The sequence below is a fragment of the Petaurus breviceps genome, unplaced genomic scaffold, assembly GCF_028583685.1.
Source record: "Petaurus breviceps papuanus isolate PSGF00001 unplaced genomic scaffold, PetGlider_PUasm1.0 186, whole genome shotgun sequence".
NCBI classification, from domain to species: domain Eukaryota; kingdom Metazoa; phylum Chordata; class Mammalia; order Diprotodontia; family Petauridae; genus Petaurus; species Petaurus breviceps.
In genome coordinates, this window is record NW_027185798.1 from 23,094,135 (window position 1) to 23,119,714 (window position 25,580).

General features: G+C 44.2%; 1 protein-coding gene across 1 annotated transcript in view; it reads left to right on the top strand.

The window, feature by feature from the left end:
- NOS2 (nitric oxide synthase 2) overlaps positions 1–16,383 on the top strand; it is a 40,529-nt gene extending 24,146 nt beyond the window's left edge. Inside the window, exons 13-25 of the mRNA XM_069089182.1 lie at positions 1,377–1,481; positions 2,730–2,779; positions 2,908–3,082; positions 4,485–4,617; positions 5,395–5,473; positions 6,291–6,472; positions 9,340–9,503; positions 10,570–10,777; positions 11,284–11,371; positions 11,771–11,892; positions 13,192–13,340; positions 15,260–15,454; positions 16,038–16,383. Coding sequence (XP_068945283.1) covers positions 1,377–1,481; positions 2,730–2,779; positions 2,908–3,082; positions 4,485–4,617; positions 5,395–5,473; positions 6,291–6,472; positions 9,340–9,503; positions 10,570–10,777; positions 11,284–11,371; positions 11,771–11,892; positions 13,192–13,340; positions 15,260–15,454; positions 16,038–16,154 — 1,767 coding nt within the window. The 3' untranslated portion in view covers positions 16,155–16,383. The remainder of the gene's footprint in view (positions 1–1,376; positions 1,482–2,729; positions 2,780–2,907; positions 3,083–4,484; positions 4,618–5,394; positions 5,474–6,290; positions 6,473–9,339; positions 9,504–10,569; positions 10,778–11,283; positions 11,372–11,770; positions 11,893–13,191; positions 13,341–15,259; positions 15,455–16,037) is intronic.
- The last annotated feature ends 9,197 nt before the right edge of the window (positions 16,384–25,580 follow it).

The following is a 25,580-nucleotide window of genomic DNA, read 5'->3' on the forward strand; positions in this document are numbered from 1 at the left end:
GGGTCTCTGACACTTTCCCATGAAACACCTCAATGGTGGCACATCTTAATACTTTGAACTTGGATCAGAGAAGATTCCAGAGTCATGAGTTTTGTGAGAGACATAGTCAAACCAATGGGAAAGATATTTTTTTTTCAAGTCTTAATTATGAGCTACATCATACAAGTGAGAGAGGAAAAGAGACTTTTCTTGTGGCTACATTGTTCTTTGGGAACTATTACTATGGATAAGAACTTTTCTTTTAGATGCATTGTTCTTTGGGCACCATTGCTATGGATGGGGACCATTTCTCATAAAGCATTATTCTTTGGAAATCATTACTATGAATAAGGACCATTTCTTATGGACACATTGTTCTCAGGGGACCATTACTATGTCCCTTAATACACTATGAGGAATGGTTCAGGGGAAAGAGTATTGACTCTAGATTCAAAGGACTTAAATTCAAACTCTATCTTAGATGCCTATTACCTGTGTGACCTTGGTCAAGTTGACCTCCCTGGTCCTCAGTTTCCCCATCTGTAAAATAAGGACCAGATAACCTCTGAGGTCCCTTCCAGGTCAAGATCAAGGATTCTATGATTCTTATTCATGATTATAGCAGTGGCTAGAGAGAAATCATAGGATTTCAAGCTGTAAGGGACCCTAGAGGTCATATAGTCTACTTCTTTCATTTTACAGATGGGGAAACTGAGGCCCAGAAAAGCTAAGTGACTTGCCCAAGGTTGCACAGGTATAAGTGATAGAGACAGAGTTTGAATTCAAGTCCTCCTATGCCCAAGTCCAGCATTCTTTCCATGACATCTTATGCTTTTGAGTGTCTATGTTGTCTGAAGAAGATCAGGGAAGTCACCTCTCAATGGTTAGATCAGACCTCGGCTAGAAACTTTGGGTAAACAACACATTGTTGCCTTTAGGCCAAATGTTTGAGTTCTAAAGATGCTGAATGACTCCCATTCAGGCACAGTTGACTTAAGGTGACCTCTTGGGTCACTTCCGACACTGAGATCTGGGATTATGGGATCTTTATTTCTGATTGTTTTACCATGGCATCAGTATCCAGGATGTCATTCATAGATTTGATGGGACAAACTCTACTTTTCCTTGGATACTCATATCAAGCAGAGAGCTAAGACGATTCGGTATAGACCCAGATCAACAGCTCTTGGAATCCCTGACAGGCTGCTACTCAGCCTTCCCTAGTTCCCTTCTACCCCCCAGACTCACCAGCTTCCACAGTAGGACCAATACAGAGCCCCAAGCCACTTACTGGGTCCACACCCTGCTCACCTCTCATGCCTCGCTCCACATTGGAAAGCATGACTCTGTAAAGTTGGCCCCTTGAAGGCTAAATTTAGGGTCATTGTTTCTTTTAGATTCTCTGCATGGATGAATACAGACTGAGTGACCTAGAGAAAGAGAAGCTGCTTCTGGTGGTTACCAGCACTTTTGGAAATGGAGATTCTCCTGGGAATGGTGAGGTAAGTTTCACCAAAATGGAAAATAGAGAATTCCTCCATTCTACTAGGATTATGGGATGCAACCAGAAAGCATTAGAGTCTTAGAGCTGCCTAGAAGTTTAAGTGACTCTCCCAGGGTCACACTGTCAGTGTGCGTTGTAGATGGGATTTGAGGCAGTCTCAGTCTTTCTTAATTTGAGGTCAGTTCTCTCTCCTCTGGGCCACACCACCTCTGATTTGTTAATGATTCATTTGCTTTAAAGCAGTTCTAGTAGTGGGCAATATTCCACTGGCAGAGAGCTGGAAATGGCTTTCTTTGTAGATATGTCCTTCCCCTAGGAGGTCCACTACAATTCACCTGAATATGCTGGGAGATAATTCTCAGGTTATTGACTTCTGGCAATGGCAGTGGCCAGAAAGGGTTTGAGTGCTGTCCAAATAGCAGTCAGTCAACAAACATTTACTATGTGTTTACTACATGTCAGGCATTGCATTAAGCATTGGGGCTACAAAGAAAGGGCAAAAAAATGTCCCTGCCCTCAAGTAGTGTATATTCTAATGGAGAAGACAATAATATGTAAATAACTAGGTACATGTAAGATATATTTAGTGTAAATGGAAGGCAATCAGAGAAGAGAAGTGACTAGCAGCTGGAAGGACTAGGAAGGGCCTCTTCTAGAAGATGGGACTGAGTGTTAATAGAAACGAGAGAAACCAGTAGGCAGAGGTGAGGGCTTAGAGCAGTGATGTAAAATTCACAAAGAAATAGGGGCCATTAAACCATACATAAGGACCCCTGTGGGCTGCCCTGTGGGGCCACTAGGTAGCACTGTAGTGCATAGAGTGCTGAACCTAGAGTTAGGAAGACAGATCTTGAGTTCAAATCCTACCTCAGACAGTTCCTAGCTGTGGCACCCTGGGTAAGTCGTTTCACCCTGCTTGCCTCAGCTTCCTCATCTGTAAAATGAAGGGGGTGGACAGGATGGTCTCTGAGGTCCCTTCTAGCTCTAGAACTTATTTCTAGAGGTAGACTTGTGGACCCAGTGGGAAAATGAAGGGTTGAGGGTGACTGCAAGGTTGTAGACGTGAGGACCTGAAAGGATGTCAGCATTCTGGACAGAAATGGAGAAATCGGAAGAGAAGTCAGCTTCTGAGTAGGGAATAAGATGATAATTCCAGGTTTGGACATGTTGAGTTTATCATCCTCTGGTAAGCATTATTTTATTTGATTTTGGAGTCTGATAATTCTGTGATGTTCCCTCTCTCTAGAAACTGAAGAAGTCCCTGTTTCTCCTGAAGGAGCTAAAAAATAAATTCAGGTAGGTCTTTTTCCTGCTCCCCCTGCTGTTTGGTATCAGGTCAGGTCCCTCAGTGAATCCCCCCTCCCCCCACCAAATTCTGACCTCTTGCTCACTTTCCCCTATATGTCTGTCTCTTCTGTGGATAGATATGCTGTGTTTGGTCTCGGCTCCAGCATGTACCCCCAGTTCTGTGCCTTCGCCCATGATATCGACCAGAAGTTTTTGCAACTAGGCGCCTCTCAACTTGCACCCACCGGAGAAGGAGATGAACTTAGTGGCCAAGATGAGGCATACCGCAGCTGGGCACTGAATACCTTCAAGGTAGTTTCCTAGCTGGATTCTGGAGAGAAGAGTAAACTGCATTTGTAGGAGATGCCCAGGGTGGCATGATCAGGCTTGGGCAGCCAGGGTCTCCTGTCTCCCAGCTACAGGAGGACAAGTCTCTGGGCATTACCCCATTGCTTTTTGTTTTGTTTTGTTTTGGCTTTGAAAGCCCCATCCTGAGCAAAGCTTGAGGAGCTTGGGGAACAATTATGCTCATGACAAAGTATAAAGTCATTTTATTTTATATATAATATGATATGAAATGATATCATATAATATAAAAAATATAAAGTCATTTTATTTTATATACTATATATAATATGATATGAAATGAAAAGAAATGAAATGATATAATATAACATAAAAATATGAAGTCATTTTCATTTTTAAAATGGATATAGATATGGAAAAGGTATCAGGGATTTCGAATGACATCCCTATGGGAATAAAATCTTTCATCGACATTCTCAGCAAGTGGTCATCTCACTTCGGCTTAAAGGCCTCCAATAATGGGGAATTCACTCTCTTTGGAAATAATCCATTCAACTTTAGATGGCCTGGAGGTTTTTTCCCCTTATATTGAGTCATAAATTTGCCTAAATTTAAATACAAATAGCCTAGTCTTCCTAATTATGTCCTGGACTGGAAGTCAGAATCAGAGCACCTACCAAACACACCTCACAGTTTCCAGTTCCATGCCTTTGCTGACACTTTGCTGGAATAGCCTCCCTTTCTCATTCTTGGAGGTGATTGGGGGACGAGCTCAAGCAAGTTTCTGCTTTTACTCTACCATCTTGGCTCTTGCCCACCCCCCTCCCCACTTTTCATTCTTTAAAGCCTGGCTTGAATCTGTGATATAAGCTTATTGAAGGCAGAAACTGTTCTTTTTTTCATCTTTGAATTCCCAGGGCTGGAGCACAATGCTAGGTACATAGTAGGTGCTTAATAAATACCTGTTGATTGATCTGGGAAACCTTCCCTGACAGTCCCCACTGGCCAAACTCCCTCCCTCTGAATCCCTATAGGACCACCTGGTTCTATTCACTTAGTTTTGTCCTGTCCTGACATGTGACATCTCTCCTGTCATTCCTTAATCCTTGTACCAACATTTAATCTTTGGGTGTTTATAGTACAGCCCCACTATCTACTCCCCAAAGCCTGGAATCTCTCTTGATCCTTCTTGGGACACTCTTATCCTTCTTCTCTTTGGTCTTCTCTTTTCCAGGAAGGATCATCCCCCATCTCTTTCCTCACCTGCCTAAGTTCTATTTTCCTTCATTGTGCCAAGAGCATGGGAGGTGCTCAATAAATGTTTATTGACCCCTCATTAACACCTCTATGTCAGAGAACTGGTCACTGAACTAGGAAAGGTTGCCAATGTCTCCCTCTCTTATCCCAGGTGGCCTGTGAGACTTTCAACATCCAAGCCAGGCAAACAATTCAGATCCCCAAGTTGTATACTACAAATGAAACTTGGAACCCTGAAAATTACCGCCTTGTACAGGATCTCCAGCCCCTGGACCTCAACAAAGGTATCTGGCTTCTCTGTATCAAAGGAGTTTCCCTCCTTTCCTGAACTGGAATTTTAGAGGGTCTGTGCCATACAATTGAGGGTTCCCGGACCTAAGGTGTGCCAGTCAATTTTGAGGTTACTTGGCATAATCTTGGTGAGAAGAGCCAAGTTAATAGTCCATGGGAACATGTTAAGTAATATTTCAGAAAATTTTCACTGTTCATCCCTTTAAGGATAAGGGAAAGGTGATGGAGTTGGCATGAAAGGAGGGGACTATTCCATAGATATGCTGGTAAATATTTAACTGCCGGCTCTATGGGGGAAAAAGTATCCACATGACACACTTTTAAGTTTAACCTGCATCATTGGCATTTTCTCCATCACTTTTTAAATCAAGACAATCAACAAAACAATTGAGCCTCAATTTATAACATTTATTGATTTCGAAGGTGTAAATGTTCACTTTGAAATTTTAACAATCAGCTCTTGAGCTGCCTAGCTCCAGCCTACCCCTGGCGCCATGTGACAAATGCTAGCTAGGTTTTAGTAAGGAGGTGTGTATTAGGGCACTAACCATCATGATGAGATGAGTCTGCAGTCTCTAGATTAGATGACTTTATCCTCTGCCTCTTTAATGAGTCTGTCCCTCTCCTACCTTCTTCCAGGGACCACCAAGATCCCTCATTTAACAGTAGCCTTAGAAAATAGATTCAGACAAAGGACTATTAATCCCCATCCCTTCCCTCATGCAATACATGAGCAAATCCTGCATTCATCATATTTCTTTCCACCACAGCCCTCAGCAGTATGCATGCCAAGAATGTGTTTTCCATGCGGCTCAAATCGAGACAGAATCTGCAGAGTCTCAAATCCAGGTATAGTGAGCAGCACTTTCTGATACAGAACAGAATTTCCAAAGGGATGTTTAAGGAGTTTAACTTTTTTTTTAAAGCAATTGGGGTTAAGTAACTTGCTCAAGGTTACATGGCCAGTTATTTCTGGGTGTGGTGCTAAGTATCTGAGCCCAGATTTGATCCCTAGGTCATCCGACACTGGAGCCAGTGCTTTTACTCGCTGAGCCACCTGGCCTCATTTAACTTTTTAATGAACAAAAGCAAAGAGAAATCAAGTTAGTCCATCAATCGACAGGCATTCATTAAAAGCCTACTATGTGTAAGGCACTGTGCTAGGTCGTAGGGCTACAAAGAAAATTAATGAAACAATCCCTACTCTCAGGAAGCTTATACTGTAAAGGCAACAAGCACATATAGAAATATATACAGAATAAATATAAGGAAAAAAGATGTGAATAAATGGAATCAATCAATAAGGAGGAAGAGATCTCTATTGGTGGGGAGGGTAATCTGTTCCTAGAACTTGTGAACCAAGGCTATTATTCACTTGGGGAAAATGTCCAGTAAATGGCCTTTGGCTCTCTCTGGAAATCCCCAAACCTACCCAAGCAGCACCTTCTGGAAGCAACCCCCTGAACCCATAAGACTCAGATGTTTCTTTAACTATCAGGTATTTGGAAGTAGCTTCTTGTCTTTACTAGACCAGCGGGGGGTCAGGCTGATGGGTGAAGGGATGGGCACATTTCCTGGGGAAACTGGAGCCAGAGGGGTCCACCCATCCCCAGGCCATAAAGGAAATCCTACTGATGTCACTGTGGCTTTTACATTTCTCTCTTAGCCGGGCAACCCTCCTTATTAAACTTTCCTGTGAAGGAAACGAGAATCTGAATTATGCACCAGGAGAGCATCTTGGGGTTTTTCCTGGCAACCAGCCCACCCTCGTTCAGGGTATTATAGAGCGAATTAAGGATGGCCCATCACCTCACCAATCCATCCACCTTGAAACCCGTGATGAAAATGGTAAGTTCTTTCCCAGAGAGTAAATCTAAGACACTAGTCCCTTTCCGAGCTCTCTTCTTTGTCCAAGAGTTCTAGGCTGTCACTCTGATATCTAAACTGGTTCTTCAGCCCAAAGGCTTCATTGAGCATTTGCCAGAGGTGAATTAGGTAGGGACTCTTCCCCAGGCTGGGGCAGCTAGACCAGTCTTGTAAATAACCACCTAGTAAAATTCTAGCAAAACCGCCTAGGAGGCCAAAAAGAAAGAGTATCCCATTTGAACCACCTGCCTGCCAGGGAGAGCTGGTATCATAGATATGGAGCTAAAGATCATAGATCTTAGATAAAGGGATCATAAGATCTCTATAAGATACAAATCACAGATCTAGAGATTACAGATATAGATATAGATCTATAAGATCATAGATAATGACCTAAAGGGACCTCATAGGTCATGGGGTCCAGCTCCCTCGTTTTACATAGGACAAAACTAGGAGCTAAAGGTCATAAGGGACCTATAGAAAGCATCAGAGGTGGAGGCTGTGCATGGGTCCTTTTCAGTCCAGAATTCTCAGTCTCTCCACTGCACCATGATGAGTCCCAGTTTGGACTGAGCCAGCCACACACTCCTACTCTGTGAGCCTGCTGACCAGCGGTCTGTATTTGTCCAGGGCTTGGAAGAATCACTTATGACTGTGGAATTAAACAAAATGGTTTCCCGATCTGTAAAATGGAAGGACTCATTCCTTCCCCTGCCTATTGGGGGACAGATGACATGAGACGCTAAATGGGAAAGCAACTTAAAATTCATTGTTTTAAGGTCATATGGAGCCACAATTTGAACCTAGGTCTTGACCCCAAATTCAACTCTCTTTCCATGGGGCCATATTGCTTTTAAAGTAGACTCAGGGGGGCAGCTAGATGGCACAGTGAATAAAGTGCCGGCCCTGGAGTCAGAAGGACTTGAATTCAAATCCGGCCTCAGACACTTAACACTTACTAGCCATGTGACCTTGGGCAAGTCACTTAACCCTAATTGCCCTCCCATTCCCCCTCCAAAAAGCAAAATAAAATAAAATAAAATAAAATAGACTCAGAGGGGGTGAACTAATTGAATGCAAAAAATGAAAAGGATCTTTGAGCATGGAGGACTCCTGATGTGCAATCTCTCTCAGGGCAACCCATCTAGAGCTAGGAAGTTGTCCAGGATTACTAGATGTTAATGACTCACCCATAGGCATATAGGTAATAACTCTCCAAAATGCAATTTGAACCCAAGTATTTTTGACTGTAAATCCAACACTCTATCCGCTAGATCCCTTGTCTCTTGAAATGAACCAACCACATAATTTTCCAAGTAGATTACTCTCATCCAATACTTCATAGTTACAAAGTCCCATATCTCAGTAGTCATTTGGGATCCTCACAAGGATTTTGGGAGGGAGCACAAAGATTAAATTCGTTTTCCACTCAACTGGTTGATGATATCTAATAAAATGAGGCTATCTGAACTAGTGGATAGACAGTTGGCTTTGGCATTATGAAGTCCCGGGTTCCTGTCCAATCTCTGAGACCTGCCAGCTGTGTGACCCAGGACAAGTCAAGTAACTTCTCAGGGACCAGACAACTTTCTAAGACTAAATTGCAGAAACATTTCTTTCTCTCTTTTTTGGATTGGTAATTTATAGCATTTCATTATATTTGGTTTTTAAATTTTTATTTTATTTTAATAAATATTTAACTTATTTTCTTTTTAATTTAAACTGCATTGACAGAGAAACTTTCCTTATTGCAAGCTCCCTACACTACTAAAATTATGGGTTTATATAATTTTAATATAGTACTTGAGGTTTAAATTGCTTTCCCATCATATCATCTCATGTTATCTTCATACCTTGCATACGACATAGACAAGAGAATGGATGATAATTTCCCTTTACAGATGGGGAAACCATTTTGTTTTATTGAAGTCTTGAGCGTTACCTCGTCCCTGGTTTATTGTCCTATAAATGTAGGCCACTTGTCAAAAGGAAGATTGAATTATAGTGTGGCTAGGATGCAGCATGGTATAGGAGAAGAGAGAGGATGCCCTGTGTTTGAATCTTGCTTCCAATGCCCACAACCTGCATGACCTAGCCTAAGCTGCCCAAATTTCCTAGAGCTCCAGATCTTCCTCTAGAAAATGAAACTGTTGACTGAGAAGCTCTCTGAGGTCCCTCCCAATTCTACATCAATTTTCCTATGATTCCCCCACCAAGGGAAAATACTAACTTGATGAAACATTCTGTGATGGGTCAGTAGCATCCCTTTGTCACCCAAAGGACAATCTTTCTTTATGGCAAAATCCTTATAGGAGTACAGGCTGGAAAGTTCCTTCTTTTCAAGCTAGGATTAAACAAGGTTCTTAACACCATGGGGACTAACACATTGGACCTGCTTCACATCCTAATGGATAGAGGAGAGGGCAAGACCTGGAGTTAGGAAGACCTGGGTTCAAATCCAGCGTCAGACATTTACTAACTGTGATCCCGGGCAAGTCACTCAAACCTCTATGCTTCAGTTTCCTCATCCATTGAATGAGCTGGAGAAGGAAATGGCAAACTACTCCTATATCTTTGCCAAGAAAACCCCAAATACAGTCATGGAGAGTCGGACATGACTGAAAGAACTCATCAACAGTCATTAGCAATAAGTCAGACCCCTCTGGGTGATGGATCAAGTTCTGGCAGAAACCAGATTTCCTTCTCTTCCTCTTAATTAGTGTGTGGGTTAATTCCCACCTATCAGGATGGTCTCATGACAGCAGCCCCTCCTTCTCTGTGGGGTCTCCAGAAGCTCTGGTGAGTCATGTATTGGCCCTGTCTGAAGGTTTCCTTCCTCCCCTCCTCAGGTGACTACTGGATAAGTGATAAGAAACTTCCCCCCTGCTCGCTCAGCCAGGCCCTGACGTATTTCCTGGATGTCACTACCCCCCCAACCCAGCTGCTGCTTCGAAAGTTGGCTCTGCTGACCACCTCAGAGGAAGAGAAGAGGAGGCTGGAGGCGCTGTGCCAGGTGCTGATGCGACTGGGGACAGGGATGGAAGGAATAACCCCCCAGGGCTGGTCTTTAACACCTTAGTTCCACCAAGGCATAAATGCTTAACTTTCTCTGGGTTCTGGACCCTTTGGCAGGCTGGTGAACCCTTCTCAGAAGAATAGTTTTAAATAATTGAAGGAAATGCTTAATTTCATTTAGGGACCTGTGAAAATAAATGTTACTTTTTTCCAACCCAAGTGCAGAGCCCTGCCCTCAATTAGTGTCAACCTGGGCTCTGTGTTGGTAGGAAGTAAATATTGAGGGGTTCCCTGCAGGGAGAAACGATGCAATGTCCAACTACTCAGAATGCTCTCCTGTTTGGCCTTTTGCAGGGGGGCATGAGGGAGAAGTCATGGTCTGAGACCAAGGGGGATTCACCTCAGGGCACTACAGTGATGTCTGCCTGAGCACAAACTTTATATAAAGCTGCTTTACAAGGCCCCAGTTCCTGCTTACCAGGAGCCATCCAAATCAAGACAGATACAGGAAACAAAACCTGGCTGGACGATAGTCCTATTTTTTGTGGAAAGGACAGGAAGGAAGGAAGTTAAAACATTCTATAGGAAGTCTTGATATTCCTAGGGGAAGAAAAGGAACAAAAGTTATTTCATGCCTGGCCTGAATTTATGTAGCGCTTAAGGGGGATTGGGGTGGGGAGAGGGAGATTTTTGAAACAGGTATAAGAAGCCCTTTTCCTTTGTATTTATCTCCAATACCTAACACAATGCCTGGCACGTAGTAGGCTCATGATAAATGCCTTTGGATTTGTGATATTAAAAGGAATTATGGGAGGAGAATGGAATATTTTAATTCAACTATTGAGAATGTATTAAATGCCCACTGTGTGCAGAGTTGTGTCCTAGGAAAGATGTAAAATTTAGGTAAGATATAGGCCTCCTAGACTGTTAGCACACTCTAAATTTCAGCACCCTGAGGCAGAGCTCCCATCACAATGGCTTAGTTAAAGTTCCAAATGACCCCGGATGATTGCTCAGTACCAAGGGGATTCCAGTGAGTCTCTAACATCACCTTTGGATTTCAGACCTCTGAGTACAACAAGTGGAAGTTTACCAACAGTCCCACATTCCTGGAGGTGCTGGAAGAGTTTCCCTCCATCCAGATCTCAGCAACTTTCCTGCTGTCACAATTGCCCCTGCTAAAGCCCCGCTACTATTCCATAAGCTCATCTCGGGACCTCACCCCCAAGGAGGTCCACCTGACTGTGGCTGTGGTCACTTACCGGACCAGAGGTAAGCGCCCCGAGGACTGAGAACAAAGGCCACCCAATTGGAGACAAAAACAAGCCCTGAGGGTCGAAGGGGGGATTTCACTGGATCTAGAATGTTAGAGTTAGAAATGACCTTGGAACTTAGAATGTTAGAACAGAGAAGGCTAGATCGAGAAAGAACTTCTAGAGATCATCTCGTCCAATTTCTTGATACTATAGAAAAGGAAACAGGCTGGAGATGGGAAATGACTCGCCCAGGTGGCAGCGGCAGGACTTGACCCCAGTTCTCCTGACTTCCTGGGCAGTCAAGTGTTCTTTGAAACATGTGATGCACTCTCCCTCTGGCAGGTCAGCAACATCACTGGGTAGGAAGGCTTGCAAATAAAAGTCTAAAAGGGGTGAGCAGGTAGTCTTTGGAAGGTGAGAAACAGTGTGAGCACCCTTCAGTCCATTCTGGACTCCCGGACCTTGTAGGAAAGGCTAAGGCACCACGCCACCTCACTGATCATTTTCTCCTTTTTCTCTTAGATGGTCAGGGCCCCCTCCACCATGGGGTCTGCAGCACGTGGCTCAAGAACCTGAACCTCCAGGAGACTGTGCCCTGCTTTGTACGCAGGTGAGGCCCCTGACGTGGGCTGAGGGTCCAGGTGAAGGAAATCTAGGATGGTGCTAGCCCTCCAGGTTGTCCAAAAGAAGTCAGATCGGGAGGAATGGACACAGTGCTCTCTCTCCCTCTGCCCCTCCCCCTGCCCTCCCCTCCCCCTGCCTCTCCCCCTCCCCCTCTCCCTTCTTCCCCTGCTTTCTCTACCCCTCCCCCCTTCTTAGTTCCTTTTGCTAGGATTTTTTTAGGACAGGCTGGGTCCCCTGTCTGTTACAGAACAATGCCATTTGCTCAAACTTCTTCGATCTTCTCTTACTTTAATAAGGTGGAGAACCAGGCATGGAGGGAAGGATAGCAGGGATGGGGCTGGGGGACATGGACCTTGAAACTCAAGCTTATTTCCCCCCACTTTAGTGCCAGTGGCTTCCAGCTGCCAGAGAACCCCAGCCACCCCTGCATTCTGGTGGGGCCAGGTACAGGGATCGCCCCCTTCAGGAGTTTCTGGCAACAGCGACTGGTGGACAGAGAGAAGAAAGGTAAGGGTCCCAAGACCCTTTGTCTGGTGGTAGCTCCTATTTATTTGGGTGCTCTACAGACTACAAAGGGCTTTCCTCACAGCAGCCCTGTGGGGGAAGAGGGAGGATGATTATCCCGTCTTACAGAGTGGGCAATTGAGACCAGAGATGTGAGCTGATTTGCTCATGGAAGCACAGCTTCTAAGAGCCAGAACCAGGACTAGAACCCAGGTCTCCTGACCCTAAGGCCTGCACTCCAATCACTATGGCACACTCCCTATCTGGTTCTTTCCATGAGCCCCTGAGGGAAGGTACAGAGTGAGGTTATCACCACCAACCAGGCAAGCAGCAATCACTTACTATACACCTGCTGTTTTTAGGTCATTGGAGATAAACCCTCTGATTACTCCCAAGGGTTTTACATGCAGCTCCCAGTTCCTCCTGCCCCCCTTTCAGAGTTGTTACTCCAGGCCCTGCCCACTCCCAACCTCCCCCCCACACACACACACAACATCACCACTTCCTTCTCCACCTCCTGTACCCCTAAGAACAATGGCCTTATACTAAAGTCAAAGTGGCTGGATTCAAATCCTACTTCTGCTATGTAATGCATGTGTGACCTTGGGAAGGTCACCCAATCTCTCTGTGTCTCAGTTATCTCACTTGTAGAATGAGGTAATGGGATTAGATGGTCTTCAAGATCCTTTATCTATGACTAGAACACCTCTGAGATCCCCTTCAGCTGAGAGAGACAGAGACAGAGACAGAGAGAGGGAGAGACAGAGACAGAAAAACAGAGACAGAGAGAGAAAGAGACAGAGAAGAGAGACAGACAGTGAGACAGAGAGAGACAGAGGGAGAGACAGAGACAGAAAGAGACAGAGACAGAAAGAGAGAGAAAGAGACAGTGAGAGAGACAGAGAGAAAGAAGGGAGATTGAGGGGGGGGAGAGAGAGAGAGAGAGACAGAGACAGAGACAGAGAGAGACAGAGAGAAGAGAGAGGGAGAGGAGAGACAGGGAGAGACAGAGAGAGAGAGAGAGAGAGAGAGAGAGAGAGAGAAGGGGGAGAGAAAGAGAGAGAGAGAGAGAGAGAGAGAGAGAGAGAGAGAGAATGAGAGAATGAGAATGAGAATGAGAATGAGAATGTAAAACTGGACTTGAGCATTGCAACCCTTCCCAGATTCCCTCCCCCTCTCCCTCGGCCAAACCTTTATTATTTCACTATATCCAGCCCTCTAGACCGCTAGACCTCAGTCTTTCTTGGGGTACAGCACCCTCTTGTGCCTGCCTTGGTAACTGCAGCCTGTTGCCTCCCCTAGGTATCAAGCCGGCCAGCATGACGTTGGTGTTTGGATGCCGCCATCCCGACATGGACCACCTGTATCGAGAGGAGATGAAGGAGATGATCCAGAAGGGGGTGCTCCAGGATGTCTACACAGCCTACTCCCGCCAGCCTGGGCAGCCCAAAGTAAGCTGCACTTTCTCTGAATGTCCAATGCCAAGGGTTGCCCTCATATTCCAGGGCGTGATACAATGGAAGAAATACTGTCCCTGGGAGCAGAGGAGCTGCTGCTATGACTCTGGGAAATCCACATAATGTTCCTGAGCCTCCGTTTCCTCCTCTTTAAAATGAAAGGTTGAACCAGATGGCCTCTGAGGTCCCTTCCCATTCTAGGTCTCTGAGCCTTCAGACCAGCAACATTCTCAGCCCATGCCCACCCCCTCCAGCCCTGTCCCTATTAGATGGGCTTCCTCAGCCTGGCATGAAGTTGACCTCAAAGTTCCAACCAGCCATGTGTCCCTGAGCAAATGAGCATTGGACACTAGCCTAGGGGGTCTTCATCTTTTTTGTGTTCTGGCCTCCCTAGGGACCCCTCCTCAGAACCATATTTTTAAATAGATCAAATAAAATACACAGGATACAAAGGAAGTTAATCATATTGAAATATAGTCTTCAAAATCTTTTGAAAAGTCAAGTTCACAGAGCCCAGGTTCAAAATCCTTGCATTGGAAATCTGGGTGAAGGACAAACAACAGGGAGTTCTTCCAACCCTCCCCTCTAAGGAAGGGTGGTCAGGAAAGAGGGTTCAAGTCCTGACTTGACAATGATTGGTTGGGTAAAGTTGGACAAGTTGGGGCGGCTAGGTGGTATAGTGAATAGAGCACTGGTCCTGGAGTCAGGAGAACCTGAGTTCAAAAGTGGCCTCAGACACTTAAGACATACTAGCCTAGCTGTGTGATCTTGGGCAAGTTACTTAACCCCAATTGACCTGCCCTTCCCCCCCTCCAAAAAAAAGCAAAAAAACAAAACAAAACAAAAAAAGTTGGACAAGTCACCTCCCTTCCCCTCTTGGAATGGGAGTTTCCCTCTCTGTAAAATGGGCATGGTCATTCATGCCTTCTCTGCCTCCCAGGAAAACTCTTTGAAAACAGTGATCTGACCAGGCGTGGTCAGGAGAACCAGGATACATCTGGAGGACTGGGTTCAAGTAAATACAAAAGCATAATAGCAGATTAAATACTTGTCTCAGAATTGTTTCTATCTGAATTCCCTTGAAAAAGATACACGATACTTTCCTCACATAACCCCACCAGGGAGGTAGTGTGCGGCCCCATTTTACAGGTGAGGAAAGGGGCTCAAAAAGATGAACATGACCCACTCAGTCACAAGGCTGGGAAGTATCACAGCCAGGACTCCAAAGTGAGCTTTCTGTAGGAGTTTAGTGCCCTCCCCACTCTCTCAGATCACAGACTCAATCTTCTCTATAACAAACACTGGAAATACAGGGCATCCCAAAAAGCTTGGTTTAGGTTTAAGGTTTTTGTTGTTTTGGTTTCGGACATGTCTGACCTCTTTGTGACTGCATTAGGGGTTTTCTTGACAAAGATACTGAAGCGGTTTGCCATTTCCTTTTTCAGGCCATTTTATAGATAAGAAAAGCGAAGCATGAACAGGGTGACATGACTTTCCCAGGGTCACACGGCTAGTAAGTGTCTGAGGCAAGATTTGAATTTGTGAAGATCAATCTTCCTGATTCTAAACCCAGTGCTCTAGCCACCACACCACCTAGCTGTCCCAGGCTTATTAAAGCTTAAACTTTCATTTATTGAAGCTTAAGTTGCAATAAGCTTGAACCTGCACCAAGACTTTCAGAATATCCTGTATATAAGAAGAATAAACACTCAGTCCTTACCCCTAGGGAGCTTACCCTATGGGTGTGGCCATGGGTGGCACCACGTCCTTCTGCAGCACGTGTTTGGGGATGTGGGAGCCTCACTAGGGAAACAAAGTCTAGCTGAAAGTGTCTAGAAGGGCAAGGGCAAATCCAAGGGGGACCTCTCCTGGCAGCAAACCTTTCTCTATAAACGACTATTGTTCTTTCCCAGGTCTATGTTCAGCATATCCTGAGGCAGAGATTGGCAGATGAGGTGATCCGAGTACTTCACGAGGACAAGGGGCACCTGTATGTCTGTGGGGATGTGAGGATGGCCCGGGATGTGACCCAAACTCTGAAGGATCTCTTTGCCACCAGACTGAAGATGAATGAAGAGCAGACTGAGAACTATTTCTTCCAACTCAAGGTAGGGCCCATGCCAAGAATGCTGGGCAAATGATGCCACCCACAGCAACTTGGGAGGAAGGGTAGAAAGAGACCTGAGTAAGGGCTTAGCTTAATTGTGTTACTAGGTCACTTTGGGACCTGCAATGAAGCACTTTTACTTTCTCAGCTATAAAATAGGAAGAGAAATCTCTCTCCTCCACCCTCCAGCCCCTACCTTGTTTCAGAGAGGAAACAAAATGTTTTGAGAGCTTCCTCAAAGAGAACTGCTATAGAAATACAAGGGAATGGGGTGAATCATAGATTTCAAACTGAAAGTTTGGAGGCTGTCGCATCCAGCTCCCTTGTCATTGGAAAGGCCCAAAGTCACAGAGCTAGTAAAGAGCAGAGGCCTAATCTGATCCCAGGTCCTCTGACTCTCACCCAACTCTCTTGTCATAATAAGCCTTGTACTTCCTCTTTCTTGGGGCCATTGTTCTGTAAACTGAAATTTGTTATGTCAAAAGGCTCTCTTATCATTGGGGTTTGTGGTACTACCAACACTTCCCCCCATTCATGCAGCTGACCCAAGGGGTTCATTTATTCTTGGTCTCTCTCTCTTTAAGAGCCAGAAGCGATACCATGAAGACATCTTTGGGGCTGTCTTTCCCTATGAGGTGAAAACTGACCCAGCAGCATCAAAACCTGAGGATGCCAGGATCCCTAGGGCGGGACTCATCTAGAGCTGCTTTGGAAGGATGCAGCCACTTCATTATCTGTGGCCACAGAGGGAAGGAGAAGATTCAACCTCCCCCTCCCTTTCCCCCACCCCTGACTTCTGCCCCCATTGACCTCTGCCTGCTGCCAGAGGAGGGGAACAATGTGAGGTTGGCTCCTTCTCCATCTCCTCTTCCTGCCCCACCTGCCACCTGTGGTTGCTGCTAGCCTGCCAAGAATGTGGGCAGTGGAGAGGAGGAAGGGCTGTGCTGGAACCTCACAACACTGCCCCCCAACTAGGTCCACTGCTCCCCCCCTCCCCCAGCCCCAGATAATGGACAGTTGGCTGTATTTAGCCCACAAGGCCCCAGTTACACCTCTGGGCAAAGACTGGGCAGGCACATTTGGATCCTTTTAGACAAAGTGACCACGCAGGTCAGAAGACAAAAAACGGAGGCAAGCTTTTCTTGTAATTGTGGTTAGGGCCTACACGTGATTATTGTGTTTACAATGGGTGTATTGTACTGTAATTCTCAGGCTTGCCAAGAGCCATTCTATTGCAAGGGACTGAGGGCAGGCTGATTATATGTACAGTTATTTATATTGTCTTTATTTAAACCCCCTAACCCCACCTGGGAGAAACTCTGCTCCTAAGTGACCCTTGGGCTTACCCAGAATGGTCCCTAGAGATGACTTTTTTGGGGGGAAGGGGAAAGGCAGGATAATTGGGGTTAAGTGACTTGCCAAGATCACATGGCTAATAAGTGTTGTGTCTAAGGCCGGATTTGAACTCAAGTCCTCCTGACTCCAGGGCCAGTGCTCTATTCACTGTGCCACCTAGTCACCCCAAGATGACTTTTTTAAAATGAATTTTGGATACTCAGACAAGTCCAGTCTCTGACCCATATGGGCTTGTGATGCCAGAGAGGTAACTTAACCTGTCATTGCTCTGGGCAAGTCTCTCAGACTGAGTTGTAGAGAAGGTCCTAGCCTGCATTGGTGAATGGAGTTTACTCAGCAAAAACTCTCTATCAATGAAATCCTAGGTTCATTTTCCATCCCTGTCCCTTAGACGTAAAGGGAAAAGCAAGCACAGGGGGCTTGGAGACTTTAAAATCTGGCTTCAAGTCCCACCTCTAATACTCTTAGCTGTGTGTGACCTTAGGAAAAGTGAGCCCCCAGATAATTGTGATCTGTGTGGATATTCAGACCCCTGAGTAACAAACACATCCAAAGGCACTGAGTGAACTAACAGCTGATGCTGAGTTGAGTCACAACCAGCACGAAGGTCACTTGTGACAGAGATCTCATTCTTGAAGCCTGTGCCCCTTGGCATCATGGGATCGTCTGTTTAGAGTGGGAAGGAAGCTTGAAAGTCAGCTGGTGCAACTCCTTCATTTGAGAGAGAGGACTTCTCAGACTCAAGGGCCAAAGATCACATGGACAGAATGAGCACTCGAATGCAGGTCCTCTAACTTCAGAGCCAGTGTATTATCTGCAATGCAGAAGTGAGACAGAAGACAAAGCATCTGTGTAATGGGAACATGATAAGAAGGGAGGGGGGAGGGGTGGAAAAGAGGAAGCATAGGCTTTCCTTTGGGGTATGGCTGGGAAATGGGCTTCATCTCTCAATGGACAGCGTCTTCTATTTTTTTTTAAAAGTAGGGTTTCTTCTCTGTTACGATACCAACACTAAGGCTGGAGGCTGGAATGAAATGGACCAGGTTCTCAACTCTGCACTTTCTTTAGGAGTCAGCTTGGAATCTGTTAGATTCTACCTTTAACAATAAATGACTTTGCACTTAGAAAAAGAGCCAAAGGTCTGTGTGATGGTTTCTTGGAGGTGGGTGGATGGGCCTTGATCTCCCAATAATAACTGTTTTCTTTATAGTAACACTTGTTTAAAATGAATGAAAGTTAATGAAAGTTTTAAAAGCAGTTTATATATATTAGCCTACCTGTGAGGAAAGCACTGTTCATCCATCTAATCATTGACAAGCATTTGTTAAGCATCTAATGCATACTAGGCAATGTCCCTCCCTGTCTACTTAAATGAGAGCAACCCTCAATCAATCAACAAGCATTTATTAAGCTTTTGGATACTCAGACAAGTCCAGTCTCTGACCCATATGGGCTTGTGATGCCAGAGAGGTAACTTAACCTGTCATTGCTCTGGACAAGTCTCTCAGACTGAGTTGTAGAGAGGGTCCTAGCCTGCGTTGGTGGATGGAGTTTACTCAGCATACCAAGCCTTGGGGGAGAAATAAAGATATGTCTCTGACCCACTTTCCCCTAAAATGAGGGGCACACTTTACTCCAATTCCTTGCTGAGCATTCAGTGGGAAAGATGCCAGGGCAAGAACCCCTGATCCTTGGGGGGTATGGGCATGAGCCTGGGAGAGTGGTGGAGAAAATGGGCAGATTTGGACTGGGTGGGTGGAAGACGCTTCATTAGATCTGGACGTGAATCAGATGGATGTCTCCAAACACCTCCAGCTGGTTGATAGATGGCAGGTTCTTCACTCGGTGGGTGTAACTGTAACAGGTGCTGCCCATTGACAATCACCTTGAAGCAGTGTGCTTCACAGACGATCCACACCTGGAAGACAAGCAGACAAGCCCTTGAGGCCACCCTCTGGGCGGGGCTCAGAAAAAAAAGAGGCTGAAATGGTGTGGTTCTACTTTTCTGATCTTCACTCTCCTCATCTGTCAAATGGGATAATACTTTTGGGAAAGAGGAGGTGGGAAATGAACCTGTGATTTCACTAATAAAGGGACCTTCCTCAGGAAACTCCTCATACCAGTGTAGTTCTGCTATAAACAGTCAGGGAAACTTGCCAGGGGCACCACTGTGAGGCTGGATGACTTCCTCAGGGCTTTCCAGCAGAACTTGAACCCAGTCCTTTCTGACTCTGAGGCTGGCTCTCTATCCACTATGGACATACCTCCTCTCCAGATATAATAGCTGACATGCAAACCATGCTTTAAAGTATGTGAAATACCTAAATATATTCTCTCATCGGAGTTTCCTCAACACCTTAAAAGAGGGCCACACAGCTGGCTCTTTATCAGCTCCTTTTTTATAGAGAAGGTACCTGAAGTTCAGAGACATCACATGATTTACCCTATGGTCACACAGCTAGCAAGTGTCAGAGATGAGATCTGAACAGAGCTTTCCCTGGTTCTGCGTATGGAGCTTTCTCCCTTGGCCACAATGTCTCTCTTTCATAATGTTTTCAAGACCTGCCGTTTACAGCTATGGGAAGGAGAGCACATTCTTAACTTTAAAACACTCTATTAGCATAAGCTTGGGATAACAACACTTTAGCACCAATTGGAGACCACCGATTATATGATCTGTGTCAGTGGAGGGGAGTCCAAACTGACGTAATCCCTGAACGTTGTAGTATTGAAGTCATGCTGTGATCATTCAATCTCTTTAGAGATATAAATTAGATAACTTCTCAGTATTAGCTCCACAAACCAGGGCTAGAAGCTCCCCTGTGCCTGATCTTACCAATGAAATCATTACTTTCCCAGAGGCCTGGAAGGGAATTTTCCTCATCCCTGAAAGGGTCTCTACAGGGAAGGACTGGAAAACGAAGAACCCCTGCCTTATTGAACGCCTTTCCACAGCTCTGTACTCTGTACTCTGTAGTGGTAGCATTGAAGTTCAAGGTTCATCTCCTTCTCCTATCCAAGCACCCTCCCCCTTCTCATGACTTACCATGAAAGTCTGGTCTCTGATGAAGGGCATAACACTGAGCAGACCACGCTCCTCACATCCCCATGAGCCACAGATCTGACTGTTGAGGATAATGAAATTCTCTTGAAATCATGGGTTCAGATGAAAAGCAATGTCATTCCCACTTCTCAGGTTGATTTCAAACCTGAAGGACAGAGACAGTAAGGCATTGTCCCTCTACAAATGGAGATCAGCAGCTTCTCTGCAACTTTCTGTCTTAGAGAGAAGTCTGGGAAACAGCGGTGCAGTTACTGGCCCAGGGTCACACAGCCAGTATGAATCAGAAGAAGGAGTTGAACCTGGGTCTTCCTGATTCCATGGCCAATGTTCTATCTACTATATCATGCTGCCCCGGGCTTAGTTGGCATTTAATATTCATTGAACTAATTTTGCTGAATAATTCAGGATGACTCGAGAATGTCATTCTTTTGCTATCCCACTGGAAAACCAAGCCTGCAGTTCCCTCTTGCCTAGGATTTATGAAGGGGGTGGGACCTTTATAACCCTGTGACCTCAGGTCAGTGACTCTCTCTGCCTGTGAGTTACCAGTCAGCAGAAGGCAGGATAGAGCCAAACACAGTCATGGATCTGGCTAGGCAGAGTCCCCCACAAATCGAGGCACGGAAAGGTAAGGTCTGCAAGAAAACAAAAGACACCAAGGATTAAGTAAGGAAACTCCTACTGCCTGGAGAAGTAAGTTTGAAAAGGTGCAACCCAGGCTATAAGCAGGGGGTGGGAAATAGGGCAGTACCTTCAGAGAAGGATGACAAAAAGACAGACAACCTGAACAACATAAGACCAGAAGAAAATGGGTATGTGGTGGGCTCAAGGGAGGGTGTTAGGGCCAGGAAAGTGGAAGCAGGAGGTTGCTGCTCCCCTCTATTCTTCACACTCCCACCCCTAGCCCCACCATGTGAATTCTCTGTATCATTTCCAAGTCTGGACCCGTTTTTGACTTTCTGGGTTTTTAAACTCCCAGGTCATCAGAGATTCTATGCTACAGTCTGACGCCCAAGAGCTCGGGCGCGCACACACACACACACACACACACACACACACACACACACACAACTTCCTTACACCTAGAAGTAACTTACATCTTTGTGTTCCGAGAATGATTCAAATGAAAAAGAAGATGCCTGTTGAAGAGAACAGAGAATATATGAGTCAGAGGACCTGGATTCAGATCCCACCTCTGACAATAAGTGGACCTTTGGTAAATTACTTCTTCTCCCTGTGCATCAGGATTTTCATTTGTAAAATGACTTGTCTGAGGTCACATAGGTAAGCCCTTGCGGTGGAACATGACTCGTTGACTAATGTGCCCTCCTTCAACTCAGTGACTTACTTATTCTAACAGACCTATCTGACTTACTGTTCTTCCTGATCAAATTGGCAAGGATAATGTTACTATACCTTTAAATTGGAATAGAACTTGGGCAGCTACGTGGTGCAGTAGATAAAGTGCCCAACCTGGAGTCAGGAAGACTCATCTTTCTAAGTTCAAATCCAGCCTCAGATACTTAATAGTTAGGTGACCTGGGACAAGTCACTTAGCCCAGTTTGCCTCAGTTTCCTCATCTGTAAAATGAACTGGAGAAGAAAATGGCAAACCATTCCAATATCCCTGCCAAGAAAACCCCCAATGGGGTCACAAAGAGTCAGATACAACTGAACAAAAATAGAATCTTGGGAAAGACAGTTTAACTACTATCCTTAGAGATGGTTTAACTGTCATGGTTGGAGAAAAATTATTTTATAGAAGAGTCTAAGAGAGCTTCCCTTCTGAAATACTGAATTTAACTCATCCTGAGAAGAAGGTTCTTGAAGAGAATTTTTGAGAAACTGCCCTCCTATGAGAGCCGAATGGTGGGACTGTGCTTCCATAACTGAGAAGTAAGCAGTTGCAGTGAACAGTTAGAGATAACCTCCTGGCTGTGATCCTTCTCACTGTAATACGTTGTTGAAATCGTTGAATATATATTTTGTTATGTTGTTAATAAGTTGTATAGCCAATAACATTGATGTTTATTTAAGCATTTAAGACTTAGGAGGAGTTTTAAATTTAGAGACTGAGTGAAAGCATATGGAAAAAAATATTTTATCCAGTTTACATAATGAAACAAGGTAGACACTCAAATTTAACTAATGAGGAGTTTCTATTCATTTAAAAGGGAATATCAGGCCATAAGACTTGGACTGCATTTGAAAGCAGAACAAAGATTAATAATGTAATGAGTTAGATGGCAGGCTAAGAGGAATGTGTTCTGTGTCACACACCACACAGGCTATTGAGCCCCCACACAGACTGCATGTGGGATGTGAGAGACAACAGAGTTAATCATCTCTAAAAGACTGCTCTGCAAGGTTTTTTTTGTTTTGTTTTTATAAAGCAATCGGGGTTAAGTAACTTGCTCAAGGTTACACGGCCAGGTGTTTCTGGGTGCTAAGTGTCTGAGCCCAGATTCGATCCCAGGTCATCCTGACACTGGAGCTGGTGCTCTTACTCGCTGTGCTACCTGGCTGCCCCAATGCTCTGCAAGTTATGTTGGTTCTATCTTTATATCTTTCTGATGGGTTCCCTTGTCTCCATTTATCCTGCATTTGGACTATCCCCTAATCAATCAGTCTCCCTACATTCAGCCTCTCCTCTTTCCAACCCATCTTCCACACAGTTACCAAAGTAATTTTCCTAAGGCATAGGTCTCAGCTTGTCACTACCGTGCTCAAGAAGCATTAGTGATTCCTTATTGCTTCTAGGATTAAAAGTAAATTCCTTAGCCTGTTGTTTATAACACTGCATACTCTGGCTTTAATATAGCTTTCCAAACTTATTTCATATCAATCCTTTCCAAACTGGCCTGCCTCTATGCCCTTGCCCACAGGCATGTGGGCTGTGTGCCTGGAATGTGTTCTTTTCTCACTTCTGTCTCTTAGAATCCTTAGTTTCCTTAAAAGTTCAATTCAGGATGCCATTTTCTATAGGAAAACTCCTTTGACCCTAGTACTGGTACTTTCTGCCTTTCTAAATTCTTTTGTATTTACTTGTCTGTGAACATGTTGTATCCCCCAGTAGAAATTCCTTGAGGGCTGAGAATATTTTAGTTTTGCCTTTGAATCCAAGGTGCCCAGAATGGTATCTTAAACTCAGTAGGTGTTTAACACTTGTAGAATTGAATTGGTTTAGGGATAAACATTAGGAGAATCTGAAGCAAGAATCATAAAGGAAACCCTCTGTGTGATCTCTAGCTCTGGATTGATGACCTGCTGTGTCAACACCTCCTCCTTTGAGTCTCTACTGTATTTGTTAAGTGAAATGAGCCTATGAAAAGATCTGAAAATGAAACCTTTATCAATGAAACTATCAGTGTTTGCCATGGAGTCAATCCATGGAGCTGGATTAGTGAAATTTGGTAGGGAATTCTCTCTGGCTAGACTATAGCCCCAAATTCAGCACTGAAAGACATCAGGCACTGACCACTGGTAGTAAGGGGCACTATCTGATGGGCCCTCAGCTTAGATAGGGAAGAGAGTGGATGGAGGAACCTGATGTAGGCCAGGTGTACTATGCCATTGATCATAATAGTATCCACACATTGGAAAGGGATCCGGTGCTGATGCTGGACAAAGGGGTTCCCATTCACAGTTACCTGCCAACAGAAAGAAACTGCATTAGCAAGAATCCAGTGGGATGATGGGAGCCACAATGATGAGTCCTTGAGGTTGGATCTGCCTCCACCCTATACCATACTCATCATTCCTCCATCATTCCTACAGCTCTGACTTGTAGGCCTATTACTGAAAGGAGAAGTGTGATTGAACTGCCACCATCCATGCCAATAGATAGCATCAATGACATGATCTACCCAAATGGTGAGTAACCCAAAGGTCATATCCATTCACATGACATATACCATACACTCCTGCTACCTTTTTGACTGTCATCCCTCTGCAGATACTTACCTTCAAAACTCTCTCCCACCCAGCTCTGGTTCCATAATCAAATCAATGTTGCCATTGGAATAAAAAGTATGTGTACTGTGACTCCCTTTACCATCCCTGGTTTACTCTCCAAACCAAATCCTTCCCTAGCCACCTCCATTGAGATAGATAGATAGGTAGATATGTATATATGAATATATGTGTATGTATCTGTGTATGTATATACACACATACACATATGTGCATATATTTATATGTGTGTATTATATGTGTTTGTATGTGTATTATTTTATATATGTATACATAGTCTTCCTCTATGAGAATATATTCTCCTTAAGGTCAGGAAATGCCTTGTTTTTGTATTTGTACAAAGCATAGTGCTTGGCACATAGTAAATGTTTAATAAATACTTTCCCTTTTTATTTTCTTTCTTTAAATCTTTTTTTACTTCTTAATATAGAATATAAACATACATACATATGTTATATTTAATTGATATTTTTCATTTTCATATCACACAGATTTCCCAACATATCTTCCCATCTCCTATTTAGAGAGCAATCCCTTATAACAAAAAGTTAAAAAGAAGGGGGGAAATCCTATTTATTTATATTTGTTAGTATCATATACAGGGCTGCACATCCAGAGTCTCCCTCTTCTGCAAAAAAACAAAAGTAGAGGGAAGAGAAGGTACCTCCTCACAGTTCTTCATTGAGGCCAAGTTTGGTCTTTATAATTCCCCAGCATTCAGAATAGATAGTTTGGTTCTTAACTGTGCTATTTACATTGTTGTGATCATTCTATTTATTGCTTTCCTGGTTCCGCTTACTTTTCTCCACATCTGTTCACATAAGCCTTCTCATGTATTTCTGCATTCATCATACACATTATAATATTCCATTAATTCAATCCCAGCAATATCCTACTACATACCTATGTCACAATGATGTTTGGGTTTTTTTCATTTATTCACATATTTTCTTAAAAATTTACAGTAGACTTCTCTTGCTAATTCTATCTGCTTTGGATGAATTTTAAAATGAGATCGAGCTCCTTTCATGTATAGCACCTGACAGTGGGGAAACCAGGTGAAGGAAAGTTAAGCTTTAGACTCTGCACAAGTCACTTGACCTTTGCCTCAGTTTCCTCATCTGTAAAATGGGGATAAGAAGAGCACCACCTAGCTCCCAAGTTTTTAGTGAGGATAAAATGAGATAATTTTAAAGTATATAGTAGCATAATGTCTGGCACACAGTAAGTAGACATTTAAGAAATTATTGTTTCCTTCCTTCCTCTGAGCCAGATAGGTGGCAGGGGGTATAAAACACTGGGTCTGGAGTAAAAAAGATCTGAGTTCAAATCTGGCATTACTAGCTGTATGATCCTGAACAAGTCCCATAACCTCTGTCTTCCTCAGCTTCCTCAACTGTAAAATGGAATAATAATAGCACCTCTCTCCCAGGGTTGTTGTGAAAAGCAAATGAGATGATATTTGTGGAGTGCTTAGCGCAGAAAGCTAAGGGGAAAGGAGATGAGGAAGAGGGAAGAAGAAGGAGCTCATGACGAATGACTTTGATTTTTTTTCTGTAAAATATGAGGCAAGGTTCTCAGTTAAGAGGCTTGGAGGAAGGGAAGCCAGAGGAGGTTTGTGAAGGGATGAAAAGGCTTAGAAGAGCCTTTGGGAAGAGCAAGGGAGTGAGTTGAAAACGGGGGTACAGTAGGATTGCCTAACAGCAGTGAGGGCCCACTTGAGGTTGTATAACAC